At 42.8% G+C, this 19,087-nt stretch overlaps 1 protein-coding gene and 1 pseudogene across 1 annotated transcript; both read left to right on the plus strand.

Moving 5' to 3' along the window:
• Positions 1 to 2,875: 2,875 nt before the first annotated feature.
• LOC114702178 lies at positions 2,876 to 4,173 on the plus strand (annotated as a pseudogene).
• Positions 4,174 to 13,489: 9,316 nt separating this feature from the next.
• Positions 13,490 to 18,198, plus strand: LOC114701092 (cytochrome b-c1 complex subunit Rieske, mitochondrial). Its single transcript, XM_028881035.2, has 2 exons — positions 13,490 to 13,780; positions 17,304 to 18,198. The coding sequence occupies exons 1-2, from the start codon at positions 13,567 to 13,569 to the stop codon at positions 17,912 to 17,914; spliced, it is 825 nt and encodes a 274-aa protein (XP_028736868.1). The 5' UTR covers positions 13,490 to 13,566; the 3' UTR covers positions 17,915 to 18,198.
• Positions 18,199 to 19,087: the final 889 nt, after the last annotated feature.

Here is a 19,087-nt window from a genome sequence, read left to right on the forward strand (position 1 = left end):
AATCTTTAAAAAATTAATTAAATTAATTAAAAGAGAACTGGGGTTCACTGAGCCTGAGTTCTAGGGTTCTCCCTCATGGCCCAGCCCTCTAGAGGACTGGTGCTACCTGTGCTAGACACTGGACACAGCATGGAGGTGATTCTCCGGGTCCTGATGACAGCCTACTTCTTAATTCTCTCAGGGCTCTGGGAGCTCTGGTAGTTAGTTCACTTGATTATTTGTCAAATATAAGAATGCCTGCCTAGTGTTTAAAATGTTTTTGATACAGGAGTGAAAGCTTGTCTGACCAAAAATAAATAAATAGACAGACAGACAGACAGACAGATAGATACATAGATACATAGATAGATAAAACACTGTTCTCAGGGTGATTGATTATTCTGAAGCCAAATATGAGTGACTATGGCCAAGTAAAACTGATTTAGTTTACCTCAAGTTCCATGTTCCAAACTAGTAACAGTTTCCTGAAGTTTCTATAGTAACACAACAACAACAAATCATGAACCAGCACTTTCAAATGCATTGGTGCAGACACCAGGGAGGAAGCTGACAACAAAGCGGAGAAATCTCTGTCGAAGGCTCCAGATGCTGTCTGATGACATCCGCAGCCTTGGGGCTGATGGGGATCGACCAGTGGGGATCTTTTCATATATTCCAAAAGAATTTACGTGAGCATCCCAAGATTGTTGGGAGGTACACACTAAACAGCTATTGAAGGGGGCTAAGCCAGCCTCAGATATTAGGATCTGGATCTGCAGCATTCCAACATCCCTATACTCCCTAAAGCTCTAATTAGTCTTTCTAGAATGTTCAGTCTAGGTGTGGCTTTCTTCTCCAGCAGAGGAGGCAAGCTCCTGGAACTAATTTTGCTCCTGTGGCTACTCAGGTTTTGTGACAGTGAGCACAGTGCTTGACTAGGCGAAGGGCAGATGAATACTTGAAAAACAATTGTTTCCTGAGTCTAGATTCCTCTTGCTGTCAACCTGCTGGCTGTGGTCTCAGTCTACCTCCGGGGAAGCACAGGTACTACTGCCAATCCCTTCTTTTTCCACTAGAGGGAGCTAGAGAGCTTCCTCCCTTACAGTGGACCCACCAGAAGAGTAAACAGGGTCCGGTGCTGGGAGGCCCCAGGCTGTGGTGATAACAGTTTCATGCAGCTCCTCCCTGGGCATTTATTTATAGGATAGCCCATTTCAGTAAGACACGGTAGATCATCCTGGAGCTCATAGGAAGTCCGGAGACCTGGCCTCTGATGTTCTCAGACACTTCCTGGCCCTGCCTCTTCTTTCTCTTCTTTATTGGACTGTTTCTCAGCTGAGGCTATGCTGTCTAGGGCCAGCTCAGATGTATGTGGAGCCACTTGCATCCCACAAAGTCTCGTGGTCCGTCTCTGAACAGACACAGCCACCAGCAGCAGCAGTTGGTATCTAGCTGAATATTTGGTTTCATCAGGAGACAGAGCTGCAGGCAAGGGAAGTTTGAGGTGGAGAGTCTCATCTGGGGATTCAGCTGAGAAAGAGATTGAACTCGACCTCTGCAATGATAGATTTTTCACTCCTGGTTCCTTAGAAGAGATAAACCAGGAGTGCATGTTCTTTCCAGGTTATTCCAGGTCCTGTCCCTGTAGGGGACACAAAGACCAAGCATCCCCCTCAGACCCATCTCCTGGTGTTTCTATGCCAGCATGCCTACTCCAGCAGACTTTGGAGATTGTCCCTCCCTACCTCTTCTCTTCCCATGCCTTGTGCAGTCTGTCTTATGCTTGTGTTCTCTGTCCCTCTCACTCTCTCCCCTTCCCTCCCCTTCTCCCTCTCCCTGTCTCACCCCATCCAGGGAACTTTGGTTGCTACCACCTCTAACTTGTGAGAGGAAGGAGGATAATAAGGGTTTGTTTGTTTCCATAAAGAAAATGCCTGGACAAGTTTTTCATCAGCTTCAGCATTCAGAAACTTGTGGTGATATATTGTGTACTCTAATAAACTTGCATGAGGATCAGAAGACAGAGCCAGCCACTAGATTAGACATAGAGGTCAGGCAGTGGTGGCACACACTCTTAATCCTATCACTCTGGAGGCAGAGATCTATCTGGGTCTCTGTGAGTTCAAGGCCACACTGGAAACAGAGCCAGGCAGTGATGGCACACACCTTTAATTCCTGTACTGGGAAGCACACATGCCTTTAATCCCAGGAAGTGATGTCTGGGCAGAGAAAGGTATATAAGGTGTGAGGAAACAGGAACTCATTCTCTTTAGACTGTGGACTTCATAGAGGTAAGAACTAGTGATTGGCTGTTCTGCTTCTCTGATCTTTCAGCTTTCACCCTGATATCTGGCTCTGGGTTGTTTATTATTATTATTATTATTATTATTATTATTATTATAAGACTGTCTAAGATTTGAACAACAGAAACTGTTGCAACTGTGACCCAAGGGAACAAGCTTCATCCCAAGCTGGCAGCATTACTTGGCAGTGTCAACCACTTGGTACTGATTTGGGAGACAAGAAAAGTACAAGACTGAAGGGGTCATGGATTCTTCCTTCCTGGTTTCAAAGAGCAGCTGAAGCCAGACAGTGTGTGGCAGGGTTGGGCTCCCTGCAAGGAGGCCCTGGTGTGAGGCTGTAGCTACGAAGTCTAGATTGCAATGGTGATCCCAAGATGATGGAGATACCATAGCCATGAGCCAGCTGCCCAGGAGAGCTGCAAAGAGGGAGTGGAATCAGCCTGAGAGGGGGGAGGGGAGAGAGAGAGAGAGAGAGAGAGAGAGAGAGAGAGAGAGAGAGAGAGGAGAGAGGAGAGAGAGGTATGTCAAGCAGTAAAGCTGGAGGGGAAGGTCATCTAAATCCTTCAAAACTGACACCTCAGATACCAGACACGATGTCGGTAGCTCACTGGAAAAAAGTTTGATTCTGTTCATACTTGATGTTTAAGAGACGAGCTCTCCCTGCTGGCTGAGGTCCCCTCCTGGGGTCTCCGACCCACCTGATTGCACCCTGACAGATCAGGCCTTTTGTGACACTGACCACAAACAATGCCTATGCCAAAGGCGCACTGGTCCTGGGCTTGTCTTCGAGACAACAGACAACACAGGACAGCCAGGAGGATGGTTTTATTCACCAGCCCTCAGGTCTCAGATTCCATGAGAAAAGTTTTAGACTGTCTTTGATGACGTCATCATAGTAGACATCTTAGACAGTGGCAATTCTGCTCATCTAACCTTAATGAAGAGGCCTGAGTTGGGTGTCATACTGAGGAAACGCCTCGGCTGGGCACTTACACAGTATTCCAAATGTGTGTTCCTGGGTGCAGATACTCTGGTCCTCACAAATATTGATGATCTTTTTGAAAGAGAAGAATTGTCAGCAGCATCAGACCCAGGGTGGCCTGGCTGCTTCAATTCTGGAGTCTTTGTCTATCAGCTCTCAGTTGAAATGTATAACCAGCCATTGCACCTTCCTTTTGAGCAAGGTGGTTTTGACGGTGGGGACCAGAGCTTACGGAGTATATATTTTAGTGGCTGGGTGGCAACAGATATCAGGAAACACCTGCCATTTGTGTATAACACGAGTGGCATCTCAATATACTCCTGGGGGCTGGAGAGATGGCTCAGAGGTTAAGAGCACTGACTGCTCTTCCAGAGGTCCTGAGTTCAATTCCCAGCAACCACATGGTGGCTCACAACCATCTCTAATGACATTTGGCACCCTCTTCTGTATACATAATAAATAAATCTTAAAAAAAAACAAAAACAAAAACAAAAAAAATATACTCCTACATCCTGATGTTTGAAGTGATTAGTGCAAATGCCAAAGTCATGCACTTCTTTGGATGAATCAGGCCATGGAATTACACCCACAGCCCCCAAACAAAAAGGGTCAAATGTGAATCCCAGGACCCCACCGTGAGTCACCCAGAGTTTCTGATGCTATGGTGGGACATCTTCACCACCAATGCTTTACCCCTGCTCCAACACTATGGCCTTGTCAAAAACGACTGCCCCTATCTAATATCTCAGGAGCCTTCTCACGCCTTCTCTTGGGGTGGGCCCAGCTACACCACAACTTTCTGTGTTCTCAGAAAGAGGGCAGGAGCACTGGGAGCAGGGCCAGGCTGAATACACGGGAGCAGATTCTTATGATAACATCAAGAGAACACTTGACACTTACCTACAGTAGACGCACTGCCATGTCCCTGGGGACACATCCATGTCATAGGCACGTTTCTGATATGTAGTTTGTGAAGCGGGTGGAAAAGTCTGTTACAGTCACTAGAGGCTTTCCCTAAAACTCGCCAGATGAGGAATTTTGGCAGGATGACAGATAAGACCCAGGGAAACATCATGAAGTAGTAATCCTGTTACATGGAGAGGTGCTCTGTTTAAGTCTAGACTTTTTCAGGAACTCTTCATTCTGCAGTTGCCACCACGTATGGTAAAGAAAAGCCCCCACTAAGTTGGCTCTTGAGTGGTGCAGAACTCGACTGTTTATTTCCTTCAAAACAGAATGTGACATTGTCCCGTATTTGCATGTTGTACCCTTTACTAGACCTGCACTTTAGAATTGCCCAAAGCTTGTCAGAGAAGTAATTCCACTTCCAGGGTAAATTGGCCTTCATTAACACTGTGGACTGATTCATAAGCCTGCCAGCCAGTGTTAGTTCACCAGTTTCTATGCACCACGAAGGCAGCATGCTGACTCGCTTTTGGTCACTTCTGTCTACTAGACAATTGCAATGTGGTCTCTGATGGTTACCTTTCAGTGGTACCATGTGTAACAAATAAAGGCATTAAAATAAAAAAGAATGAAAGGGTGACAAAATTAGCAAACAACAAAAAGAAATCCTATTTAAAGTACTATCAGCTTTCACAGTGCTATAAAGATGCATTCCTCATCCCAAGAGCTGGATTCAGTTTTGCTTTGGTCTAGTATTTTCGGTGCCATTCTTCACTTTTGGAATGTGAATATAGTTGTATGCTATTGTATGTTGGAAATACATAATTTGGCTTTTTAAAAATAATTTACTGGGATTCTCAGTTAAGAGATTGACTTGAGTCTTGGAAGAGACTTTGACTTTTGAACAATGTTGAGACTGCTGCAGATAATGGAGACTTTTGAAGTTGAGCTCAATGCAGTTTGTATGAAGACCAGGAACAGAACGTGGCATTTGAAAGAGCTATGTCTCCTACAGCCTTGTGTATTTGAGTATTTGGTTCCCAGATGGTAGAACTTTTTGAGGAGGTTAGCATTATAAGGTAAGGCCTTTCTGGGGGAAGGATGTCACTGAGAGCAGGCTTTGAGATTTTACAGCCTGGTCCCACTTCCACTTCCTGTTATCTATCTGTCTGTCTGTCTATCTATCTATCTATCTATCTATCATTATCTATCTTTCTATCTCTTATCTATGTCTCTATCTCTCTATCTCTATCTCTCCTCCCTGTGTGTGAAATGGAATGAGATCTTTATGCTTTCTGACTTCCAAACTCTATCCTGATACTGTAAGACCCTTTCTTTCTTAACTTGCTTCTTGCTATGGTATTTTGTGACAGCAACAGAATGCACTTACTGCACTCATCCTTGGTCTTGAGTCCTCGGTCTCCTTGGAACTTATGCAAGGAGGTAAGCAGTGGGATGGCCTCTTCTCTGGTGCTTCTTCCTGCCTGCCTTTCATCTCTATAGACAGAAAGTCCACGCTCAGTCAGTGCACTGTGTAGACCACGAGCTCTAGTCAGGCTCCAGTATCCAGCCTTCAGCCAGGATGTAGCACCTAGTAGATGCTCAATATGAATTTGATGAAGGGATCTTCTCCTAAGCATTCCCACGTGTAAACCAGGAAAAAATTGAAGAAGACAGCTGTCATTTTGTGTGTAGGCTCAAGGTGACATGAAATTTGTTAAGGTTTGTTTTTTTAAATCTTTCTCCTTAAACTTGATATCTTTTTAAATCATTGTCTTTTTTGTTTCTAATTGAAATATATGCAGATCATTTTCTCTCTTCCTCTCCTCCCTCCAACTCCCCCTGTGTTCCCCTTTCTGCTACCTTTCTAGTTAGTGGCCTCTTATTTTTTAATTATTATTGTTACACACACACACACACACACACACAAATACATTTATATGCCAATAGAATATAAATGCAAGATTGAAAGATGCTGGGTTTGTTTATCATTGCTTGTATGTGTATTTTTTAGGACTGACTATTTGAGAATGGATAACTATTCTACAATACTCATCTCTAAGGGAAAGACTAATTCTCCTTCTCTCAGCATTTTTTAATTGCCCATAACTCTTTGTCTAGGGGTGGAGATTCATTTGATTTCCCCCAACCACATTAGCACATCATCTGGTGTCATTGTTCAGGTCTTGTTCAGCCGTATTGTTGAAGTTTCATGGGTGTAGATTTCCTATAGTATCTAGAAGACAATCTTTCAGCAGACTTCCTGGTCCTCTGGCTCTTGCAATCTTTCCACCCCTTCTGCAATGTTCCTCAACTCTTAGGTGTAAGGGTTGTGTTGTGGATGTATCAATTGGGCCTGGGTACTGCAAAGTCATTTGTTCTCTTCATTTTACTAGTTGTGGCTTTCTTTAATGGTTCTGTGCTGTATAGTTTTATGTCAACTTGACACAGTTGAGCAACTGGAATGGAGGGAATCTCCACTGGAAAATGGAGATAAGATTGGGCCTTAGGCATTTTCTTAATTAGTGATTGATGTGAAAGTGCCCTGTCCAATATGGGTGGTCCTAGGTTCTATTAAAAAAAAAAAAACAGACTGAGTAAGCCATGGGGAGCAAGTGAGTAAACTGCACTCCTTTGTGGCCTTTGCATCAGTTCCTGCCTCCAGGTTCCTGCCCTGTTTGAGTTCCTGGCTTCCTTCAGTGATGGACTACAATGTGGAAGCATAAGGTAAATAAACCCTTTCCTCCATAAGTTGCTTTGGTCATGGTGTTTCATCACAGCACCTTCATCATTAAGACAGTCTCTGTCTTCTTCACAAAACAGCTTCTTTGATGAGGACTGAGAGCTACACTTACCTGTATATGTCTGAGTACAAAGATAGGAAGTTAGAAAGCAGTTAGGAATTTTACTGGTTTAGGAAAGTGTCAGTAATAAGTTCTGTTAGAAGATCTATGACCTCACAAGCCATTGATACTTGGCTAGGCCTATAGTATCAGACATGATTTTCCTCCAGCTTACTAGGCCTTAAATCATTTTAGACAGTTGGTGGTTACTGCCAAGGTGTAAGTGCCATTGTTGCCTCTTTAGGGATATCATACCATGCTGGTCATTGCTGTGGTTTATAGGTGTCATAGCTAAGTAGGAATATTGAATGTTTTCTTCCCTTGGCAGCTTGTGTGGCACCTTCTGGTATCATGAAAGCTAGTCTTCAGGAAGGGGGTATGGGGGCCACATCTAGGTTGATTCTTCTGAGTCCTATGTCTGAAATGTATGGTGTCTTCAGAAATAGAGACTTGCCCCTAACTTATGACTGGAAACCCAAGGCAATAGCAACAGCCTATATTGTTCTGGAAATCTCTTAGACTCCTCTGACTAACAACAGGAAAGTCAGTCTCTCATGACTAGTACTGGGGTTTTTGTTAGATAGTCTACACCTTAGGGAGAAAACAAAATACTAAGTATACTAAAAAGAAAAAAGGTGCCAAACAGGTACAATTATATTAATAAATAATAATTTATTGTGTTTTTATTTTATATTTACTCATGATATTTATTTTTTCTTTTACTTCCCAACAAGTAGAAATATGTTAAAAGCAAAACCCCTCACAGAAACACATGTGATACATCCACACCCAGTATGATAAAATCATTATTCATGCAATAACCATGACACTGAATGAGTGTGTAGTTTATCATTTATCAAAGAATGGAAAAGGAATCTTAAAGTAGTTTTTGAAAGATTATTCCTAAAAGGTAAATCTTCACCTAAAAACTTTTTTTAAGGAATGGGAAGTTTAAGAGAAAATTATAACCATTCCCCTAAAGCATCGGTATTTGAAAAAGAGAAAGAAGAATGCAGAAGAGGAAGACTATTTTCTATAGTTTTAATGTTAAAGATAATTCTCTATAAAAAGAAGGTACATATTGAACTATAATTTCCAAAGGAGGCTTTCTTATCCACGTTGTTGGATAGGTTCTTATCCACATTACTGTGTACCGGTAGCCACAGAGACAATAATATTGACAATTTAGTTATAAAGTTAATCTTTATGCAATCCAAGTTCAAATTTCCAGATATTTAATGTTTATTTCAAGGTATTTTAGGGACAAAAAATCAGGATATAACTTAAAAAAATCTAGCATCTTTTCTTTACAATAAAGCTTCTCACAGACTTGCTTTTCCCATGTAAGAGTTAGATCAGTGTAACATTGTCTGAAGCAATAAACATTACAAGTATATGACACCTTGAAGATACAAGTCAAATGGGCAATGGAGATCTTCCCAGCATCATTGGTGTTATGTATGTGAGTGTCCATTACCCCAACTCCTTTCTCCCTCACATTCACAACTCAGAAATCTTTATTTTACACACACACACACACACACACACACACACACACAGAGAGAGAGAGAGAGACAGACAGACAGACAGACAGACAGACAGAGACACAGACAAAGAGAGACAGAGAGACAGATCTCTATATGCTTTGTTTTCATCTTTGGACCTAAAAAAAAAAAAAAAAGAAGCTAACTTCCCTCCAGAATGGACTGTTTGAGCTGAAAGGAAATTGCTGCTTAACACCACTGGAGAAGCCCAGCAAAGTCTTCTTAGAGCTCACATCCCTCCCCATTCATCAGTACCCGTTTCCCCAGATGAAAGCATTTCAGAATACAGTTCACTGTCTTGGAACTAGGGCAGCCGGTGCCTCTTTGCACCCTGCTACTTTTGACAATGGGTCCAGCTTTCTTGTGGAATTGTGCCACCCCAAAGCCCCATCCTCAGAAGCCTCAGTCAGAAAGGTAGGAAATAACTAAATGAAGTGCCATTGAAAAAGGACTCAGACTAGCAAGCAAGTATCTTTCCTGGATAAGGACACCCACAATCGTTCCTCTGTGTGAGGATCCATATGTAACATGGCCACATCTCTTGTGTTCAGTTTTATATTGCTGCTATAAAAACCACAGTGTCTTAAAAACAGCACAAATCGATTGTTTTATAATTCCAAAGGTCATAAGCCTGACCTGAGGATCTAAAAGAGAACCTGTTTCTAAGGTTTTTCTATTCCTACCTTACCAACTACCAGCAGTCCTCAGTCCAGAGGCCTTTCCTCCGAGCATGTTTAGGGCAGGCGATCATCTCTCTCTGGCCTCCAACTTCCCTCTTGTACGAACCAGGTGATGACACAGGTCCACCTGACAATACAGGATAATTGCCTCGGCTCAAGGTCTTCATCATTTCTGCAGAATTTCTTTTCTGTGAAAGGTAGCATATTGCCTAGGTCCCAGGGGTTAGGAGGTAGGCACTCTGGGGAGAGGCCTATTGATCTATCTGTATGTTAATTTGTGAATGCTCGCAAATAATTCTGAGGTTTGTAGCACTATGAATGCTAGCCCTACAGGTGTCTACATGGAACTGAGAGGGAAGATAATAGCTTTCTAGTCTATGAATGCTGACATCTGATTTAAACAAACCATCCTTTAAAAAAAAAAAACTTTAGTTCTGGCCTCTTGCCTTTGTCCATATGTGCACTAATCCTTACAGATGTCTTGGTTACTGAGAAGCTGAGCAAGCAGTTTTGTTCCCAGACCTATGCCGATCTTTCCCTCCTACGTTACAAAATTATTGACAGATGTTTATTTATTAGGTATTTCTTATTCTTTGAAAGTTTGATACTTTTTTGTTTTTGTTTTTGTTTTTCGAGACAGGGTTTCTCTGCGTAGCTTTGCGCCTTTCCTGGAGCTCACTCGGTAGCCCAGGCTGGCCTCGAACTCACAGAGATCCGCCTGCCTCTGCCTCCCGAGTGCTGGGATTAAAGGCGTGCGCCACCACCGCCCGGCTTGAAAGTTTGATACATTTTAAAGATTGAAAACCATCATGTATATGTGTACATGCACCATGTGTGTGCAGGAGCCTGAAGAGATCAGAAGACAGTGTGGGTTTCCCTGGAACGAGTTAGAGGTATTTGTATGCCACCATGTTAAGTGCTGGGAACTAAACACTCATCCTCTGTGAGAGCAGTAAGTGCTCTTAACTGCTGAGCCATCTCCTCAGGCCCACTTTCACACATTAATACAATACATATTGATCGTTTTCATCTGCCACTTCAACTCTTCCTTCTTTTTATCTCTCTTCTTTCCCTCCCTCTCTCAACTTCATCCTGGTTTCAGTTGTTTACATTCATTAAGCTCTTTTTCTAAGCACTTTATATGCATTAGTTCTTTCAATTCTCACAGCAATCTCTGCTCCCACCCCAGGGATTGAACACAGGACCCCAAGTATACATGTGCTCTGCCCTCATTTTTAATGTCTGTTTTATAGATTAAAAAAACTTGAGGCTTTGCACTGCCAAGACACACATCTCATAAAGGGAGTCTGAACCAGGTTATTGGAATCCTTAGCCTTCAAGGAAGCAGTAGGCTAAGGCATGTATACTAATGTAGATGTAACCAACCGTCTTATTAAATAAGAAACACAGAAACAATGTAAAAGAGAAAGCCAAGAGGTCAGAGCTCAGAGCTAAAATCTCACCCTTCCTCCTACTGTCCCAGCTTCCCGAAAGGAGAGCTATTTCCTTGAGTGTCCGTCGGTTCAAAGTCATTCTGCCTACTCATTGGTTGTAAACCCAAACACGTGACTGCCTCGTCACTGTCTGTATGTACAGCCCTCTAGGTCTTAAAGGCATATGTCTCCAATGCTGGCTGTATCCCTGAACACACAGAGATCTATGGGATTAAAGGCGTGTGCCACCACCGCCATGCTCTTTCTATGGCTCTAATAGCTCTGACCCCCGGGCAACTTTATTTAACATACAATCAAAATCACATTTCAGTACAATTAGAATACTACCACATACTAACAGCCCTTTCATTTAAAAGCCAATGAGCCCTCTTCTTACCTTTATTTTGAGATGAGATGCCACTAAGTTCTCAGGCTGGCCTTAAATTTCTGATCCTCCTACCTCAGTCCGCCAAGTGCTGTGATGACAGCCCTGTGCCTGTACCAAGCTTGCTTATTTATTTATTTATTTATTTATTTATTTATTTATTTATTAAGATGTGTTTCACTGTGCTGTCCAGGCTGCTGGTGAGCTCTAAATCTGCCTGCTGCAGCTTTCCAAGTGCTGAGATTACCAGCATGCACCACCAGGTCCAGCTTCTCTTAGTTCCTGTTAGAAATGACATACGATGTTACATTTTCAAAGGTGCCTCAAGCTGCACCTTATGTCTATCTAGAAATGAAGAGAGAACACTAAAGCCCTGCTAATGCCTCCTTAGACAATTCTTAGCTATTTTTCCCCATCCAAACTATACTAAGCTACTCTGCACCAATTCACAGCCAAGCTTGCCTGCAATGTCATGCACCTGATAGGTTTTAAAACAAACAGGATGTAAAAATGTAGAGATGAACCTGAACATGTTTTGCTGTTAAAAAAGAAAAGACAAATGTAAACAACAGAGGGAAAGATAAGATTTGGATGGTAATGAGATTGTCCCCTTCCTGATTATCATAAAAAAGAGAAGAAGGATCATGCTCCCAGGGTTTATATTACTGTCCTCTGCTCTCAAATGGCCTGCCTGCCACTCTAGGCTGGTGCCTGGCTTTGCATGGTTGTAAATAAAACTGCTTGGCTTTCACTTTTCTGAGTCTTCAGTACTCTCATGAAGTAAGGACCATTGTTTCACACAGTCCATTGATCATCATGACTCTTTGGAATGTATAGTATTATTCCCAATTTATAGAGGAAAGACCGAAGCACACACATAAGTTACAGAATTTGCCCCAGGTACAGTTAGTGTGAGTGATAGATATAAATGGGGTTGAACAATGAGTTAACTGGGAGATAACTATTCCCATACCAGCTACTCTACTGGGAGATTGTGGGGCCCCTAAGAAGGCCCATTCATCCATTTATTCATTCAGTCTCCATTTACTAATATCACTCCCAGCAGGCTGTCGTAGGTTGGATCATTTCACCTAAAGCAATCAAGTTGTGCATTCATTGCCCATGGTAGTTGTTCTGATGGTGTTGCAAGGCAGGTCAGGTGGCTCCCAAGGAAGTAGCCCTGTCTTGAGAGTGCAACACAGTACTGGGCTATGAAGATGGAGCCAAAGGAGAAAGTGGTTGGTGTGCTGCACCCCTAAAGAGAGGAATAGAAATGAACAGAGGGAATCCTGCCACGGTCAGGACTCATCAGATGGACTCTGGGTAGCTTAGGACATTCTATTCTATAACTTTACAAAGTGGGTGACTCACATTTCTGTCTCCACTCTATGAGGAAACTGCAGTAAACTGCCAAGTTTCCAGTGTCCAAATACTGGCGTTTACAAGCATCATATCACAACCATGCCAGGCTCTGCATTGCTCAAATTCATATTTTATATGTAACTTGTTTTTAAAACCCTGAACGAAGAAACCAAGTGTCTTACTATGGTACAGAGTAAAAAATCCGTATGCATAACTGCAGCCGGTGACAATGAATGGTATCTCTAAACTCAATTGTCGGCGTGAACTTAAAATCAAGGTTTATTCTACGTCAAAAAGCAGAGATTATCAAGTGTAAGAGGGGCTAATGCAAACTGAGACTTTACTGGTGAAATCAGAACTGAAAGAGAAGTTAAAAGGCAGTAGTTCTCTCACTTATGTGAAAGTGATTCTGAGTTCCCCCTTTGTACCACCTAAAATATCACTAGGGAAACCCACTGGTTCAGGGGACTACAGTACTCCACGGCTAGCTGGAGATCCGTGCCTGAACAAAGGGTCTAAATACCAGAAGGTCCTTCACTGGTAAAACGCTGATATCGCTGGTGTCACTTCAAAGAGACCATAATTACAAATGAGCAACGCAGGAAACCACCAAATCTAAAGCATAGTATAGAATGAATAATCGTAAGCCACTGTCACTGTCAAATTTAGCACACAGGTCTCTAGCCTTTTCGTTGTAAGATGATAAAAACTGTTACAGAAAAAAAAATGGTTAGTATTTATTCCAGGTGATAGACGGTAGGTAGCAGTAATAGCCTGTTCTTTAATTCTGTAATAACTTTTTCTCATGCCTAGGTCGTCCCTGATTAAGTTTTTGCCCTAAACGAAGGATCCCAGTCACGACCGCAAGAAACTCTTGCCGACTTGTGTTTTCTTTGGGCACCGTCACCGAGCCAGACAGCGAACGAGAGCCGGCGCCAGGCCCCGCCTTTTCCGGCCCCGCCCCCAACGAGCGCCCGTAGCCACGCCTCCAAAGCGGCGGTCCTCCAGATTCGCGGATCCGTGCGGGGCTCCCTTTCCGGCGGCGGCGCGCTGACGTCACAGGTCCGGCGCCTTCCGTGCCTCTTCGCGCTTGCGTTCGAGCGGAAGGTCGTCCCTGTGACCGGCTAGGTGTTCGCCGCCGCTGTCGCCATGTTGTCGGTCGCTGCCCGCTCGGGCCCATTCGCGCCCGTCCTGTCGGCCACGTCCCGCGGGGTGGCGGGCGCGCTGCGGCCCCTGCTGCAAGCCGCGGTGCCCGCCACCCCGAAGCCACCTGTTCTGGATGCGAAGCGACCCTGCCTGACCCGAGAGTCGCTGAATGGCCAGGCTGCGACCCGGCCTTTGGTCGCCACGGTGGGCCTCAATGGTGAGCCGGGTTCAGGGTGCCCCGATCTCGTCCCCTGCCTTTCCCGGTCCGGGGCGGCGTGCTGGCGTGTGTCTCTCGCCGGCAGGAGTGGGAGGATGCGGTTTCGGCCTCAGCGACCTTGGCGAGCCGAGCGCCTCCCCGAGCGGGCGGGCTCACCCGGACAGAATGCCGCTGGGATGCTCCAGCGGCGGCACCCCCAGCTCCCCATCCCCCCCAGGCCTCAGGAGCCTGTCTGCATTCATTCAGGTTACACTTGACTTCCTCGGTTAACTTCAAGACTAGCCTCCCGCTGTCATCGCTAAGTGACAGAGATACTGTTGCTTACAGGAGTTTGACCTTGGGCAAGTTTCCAAACGTTTTTTCCTCACGGGTGAGGTGGATTCGTGGTTATAATAATTTTGGTGTCGTGAAGCCTATGTGGAGAATTTTGTGTAAAATCATTGGTACGGTTTAGACGATAAGTGTTCAAAACAGAGATTGTAAGAACATATAGGAAGTTGCCCGTTGCCGGAGTACCGGTACAGCTGCCTTTCAGCGTCTTAAGCGACCCCCATCCACATTCCCCCATTCCCACAAAAACAAGAAAGGAAGACATAACCCCGAGGTCAGTTCCACTGTAGAGGGTCAGCAGCGTTTCAGATATCTGGCTCCTCTAGCTAGGGCTGTCACAACCCCACTTAACCGTGAAGAGGCAGAGGTAGATGCTACTCTTACGGAAACAGACCACCAGAGGTGAAGTGACCTACATAGTGGAGATTCTGTGCAGCTTGATGTCTTCCAAGTTTACCTAAGCCTACGCTTGGTCTGACATTCCTCTTCACATGCCCTTGTGATTTAAACATCCAGAAAGATTTCTGGTGTCTCTCACAATAATGGGAAGCAGCCTTGAGCTCTTTGGTGTCTGCTCCCATAGTCCTCTGCTTCACTCATAGTCCTCTGTGTTACAGTTACTTACTTGGCACCGTTCAGTGTTGAGTTTATGACCTTTCTGCATGTTAATCAAATTGCCCACTTGGGCAGCTTTTTACTCTGCATTCGTCCATCCACTCTGTATCTCTCTTTCTCTCTGTTTTTTTTTTTCTTTTCCTTTTGAGGTAGGTGCCCACTGTGTAGCCTAGGTTGACCTCAGACTCATGATCTTCCTGCCTCTTCCTTCCCAGGCCTGGGATTTAAATGCACATGAGCCACCATGCCTAGCTTTCCTGCAGATTTAATGATCCACGATGTGTTTTCTGCGTAGCTATATTTTAGCCTTTAGACTTAATTTTGGGTCAGATTAAAAATTTTATGTTTGCTGATACCATCACGTCATTATAACATGATAACACTTTGCATTCTATTGTTGAGACTTCTGACCTTGATTTGAAGGGGGTAGAACAGCTCCTTAACTTTTGTCTCCTAGTGTCAGATTTCGTATAAACTGATACAAGATCTTTATTCTGAGTAAATGTGAAGGCGCACTAGTGGGTCTTGGAGAAACTGTTCAGGACAGAAGTGGAATACCCTAGCTTGTTCCAGGTCTGTTTCCATTGGGGGATGGGGAGGTGAGAAATTGCAGAAAAGTTTCACTCAAATTTGTCAGATAGCCCAAAGTTTTCTTGTAAAGATTGGTGAGTTACCTGCTTCATAAAAGCATTTTCTAAAGCAGACAGTGTCAAAACAGCCAAAGTCCTCTTCTGAAAGCATACTTTACCTTGTAGCTTACTTGCACATTAAATTCCATCCAGGTGGCTTATGGAAAGACAGACAGTGACAACATGTGTGGGTTTGGATTGGAAGATATATAGAGGAAGAAGCTTGCATTATGGTAGCATCCCTTCCATGCAGATTTCTAGGTACATTGGCTCTACAACTACAAAAAGTTTACATGCCCCGGGTTTCCTTTATTTCCTTTCAAGGTAATAGTTCTATGATTGATAATGATAATGCTAAAGGTTAGAATTAAATTAAGCATCTATGCTTACTATACCTTGTGCAGATTACATAGAGAATGACTTTTACAACATGGCAATTTCCTAACAATCCCTTCGTTGGTGATGTGACCCAATGAAGTGTAACTTGCTATACAGAGAACAATTGATAACTAGATTTCTTTTGTCACCATAACTCTGGATGAGAATGAGTCATTCTGTGTAGTGTTCTTAATTACCTTGTATTGTCAAGGGTTGGTGGTTGTGGATACTGTTGGTGTAGAGCTGTGAACTTGGCTTCTTTCTGTGTTAGGTAAACAACTTATTTTTTAGTGTAATCTCAGGCATTGTCATGTGGAAGTAATTCTTAGATGATTCCAAATGCCAGTTTACACCATCCCATTGATAGTAGGTAGAATAATACATAATATAATGTCAAGTGATTCTGCAAAGCCCTAATTGTGACTCAGGTTGCCACTACCCATGTCTTAGTTCCCTCTCCAAAAGGATTGGGTTGTCAGAAAAGTAATTTTGATAGGTTTCATTCTTGTCCAGATTTGTGACTTCTGTAGTTACTCACCTTGAAGTCATGTGAAAAGTAGGTGAAATACTGATACTTGGGTATTGAAAGAAGTATTTTAAGATGAGTACCTTGAAGACCAAGGGAACACTGTCACTAACAGTGGCTTTGTATGTTATGAGTAGATCTTCATTTTGAAAGGACATATTTTTCTGAAAATGAAAAATTTTTAACATTTTTCCCCTAAAAAGTAAGCCTGGTAGCAGTTTCTAAAACATAAATTTTATGAAGATATGTATTTTCATAGGGCAGATTTTTATTATATATATAATTTTGTGAGGAAGTTTATTTTCTAAACATAGTTAAAGAATCTTGCTGGTGAGTTCATTCTTTTTGTCAGATTTACATATTTAGATATGCTAGTGCTGCTTTCAAAGTATGTATAAACAGTAAGTGTGATTAAGTGTCCTTTGTCACAAACATTTGACCCATTGTATGACCTACAAGTGTCCCATTCAAAGGGTCTACAGTATGAAAAAAGAAAGGTAATTTTTTTGTAGATGCTATTGTTGTGTTGAAAGGGGAGATAGGTGAATATTGCCCCCCTTTCCCCTTATTAAATTGAATAATTACTTTATAGATTCCATTGAGTATTGCCTGTTCTGATAAGTTTGTTGTTTTCTGGCCACCAGTGGTTTTATTTGAAGATTTATGCCCTGAAATCAAAAATAGCAATCCTTAAGTTTTCTACAACTAAAGTATCCCAAGACACAAGAGTTGTAGTTAGTATGTTATGAACCTTAGCAGTGCTTCCAGAGAGCACATAGCAGAGATGCAGGCCACGCCTCTGCCTTGAGATGACCACACAGCAATTGTTAGGTGGACTAAGTGTGTTTTGAGGCCTAATCTAGAAAGGATGAGAAGTGATTGGTATAGATGGATAGTCTGTCTAAGCAGTTGATTGAAAAATAAAAAAAAACTTGAAATATCTGTTTATTGTGCTATTTACCATTATAACTTAAAAGTCTTTGCTGACATGTAGACCTTCCAGGCCATTTTTTTTAAATTTTGTTTTCATGTGTTTGTCTTGCAGTTCCTGCTTCTGTTCGCTATTCCCATACAGATGTCAAGGTGCCCGACTTCTCTGACTACCGTCGCCCTGAAGTTCTAGATAGCACAAAGTCTTCTAAAGAGAGCAGTGAGGCTAGAAAAGGCTTCTCTTACCTGGTAACTGCAACTACTACTGTGGGTGTTGCATACGCTGCCAAGAATGTGGTCACCCAGTTCGTTTCCAGCATGAGCGCTTCTGCTGATGTACTGGCCATGTCGAAGATCGAGATCAAGCTGTCTGATATTCCCGAAGGAAAGAACATGGCTTTCAAATGGAGGGGCAAACCTCTGTTTGTGCGCCATCGAACCAAGAAGGAGATTGCCCAGGAAGCTGCAGTTGAATTGTCCCAGTTGAGGGATCCACAGCATGATTTAGAGCGAGTAAAGAAACCTGAATGGGTTATTCTGATAGGTGTCTGCACTCATCTTGGTTGTGTACCCATTGCAAATGCAGGAGATTTTGGTGGCTATTATTGCCCCTGCCATGGGTCACACTATGATGCCTCTGGCAGGATCAGGAGGGGCCCTGCGCCTCTCAATCTGGAAGTGCCTACCTATGAGTTCACCAGTGATGATGTAGTTGTTGTGGGTTAGACACTGGACTCAAGGCCTAGGTTTCTTTCGATCTTCCTGTTCCCTCAGAAGAGTTGAGAGTAAGCCTTGTGTACATCTAGGTTGGGTTGACTTAAAATATTTAAGAATTGTGAATAATGTATTGGCAAACATTAATGTGAAGTAATTGAATTCACTCTTAAATATTGTCAAGCATTATCGTAATAAAGCCATTGTTGAACATCATTAAATTCAGTCAGACTTGAAAGGTGCAATGTCTTTGATAGCTAATTCTAATAAAACATCACAGATTGTTGTACAAGATATTTGTGAAATCTGTAAATGGCTTTCTCATTTATCATCTAAATTTCTTCTCATATCTTGAAAAGAGGTGGGGACATCATTTTTTATTTCAAAGTGGATGGAGAGGGTTATTTTACCGTCAAATGTTTTTCCCTTTTGATAAACTTTTCACAGTTTTGGGAGATGGTAGTTATATTAAAGATAATGTATAAAATATTGAAATATTTTTGTTTTTAAAGACGGTTTTATTCTGTAGGCAAACTGGCCTCAAACTTGTACCCTTGCAGTGTGCAGGATGACAGGCACGTGACAACACAGCCAAATCTTCAGTTGCTGTCCAAACCCAGAGTAACAGGACTGCCTTGAAAGCCTGGAGACGACAGGAGGAAAAGCAGAAGTCTGTAAAAATAGTATTCTACTCAAAGATAAACATTCCTCATTTCTGCATATATATAGTGTTAGAACATTTTTATAGAGATGAATCCACGGGCCTTTCTTGATAAGAATTTTAGCCCATGTGCAAAACCACTTAGCTTGGGACTGTTCTCCCTATGCTAAAGGAGAGAGAGAGCAGTCCTTGAGACTGCAGATATCACGAAAACAACTCAGAACAGTCTGATCTGCAATCTATAAAGCATTTGATTGGAAAGGAGAATCTTCAGGTTGTTGATAAAAATAAATAGTCTTACTTTGCCTCCTAAAGTGTCAAAAATGCTGCCTTTAAAAGTTCATGGATCTGCTTTTAGTCAGGCTTCTGGGTTAATGTAAGCAATGGTTGTCTAGCATTTTGCATTTGGTCTGCCCCAAACCCCTTGTATTTGACCTGGACAAAGTCCTGTCCTATCTTAAATTTATTGAACCAGCCTTCAGTTTTGCTTGTGGGTAAGTCTAGCAGCAAACAGTAATCATGCT

The sequence above is a fragment of the Peromyscus leucopus genome, chromosome 5, assembly GCF_004664715.2.
Source record: "Peromyscus leucopus breed LL Stock chromosome 5, UCI_PerLeu_2.1, whole genome shotgun sequence".
NCBI classification, from domain to species: Eukaryota; Metazoa; Chordata; class Mammalia; order Rodentia; family Cricetidae; genus Peromyscus; species Peromyscus leucopus.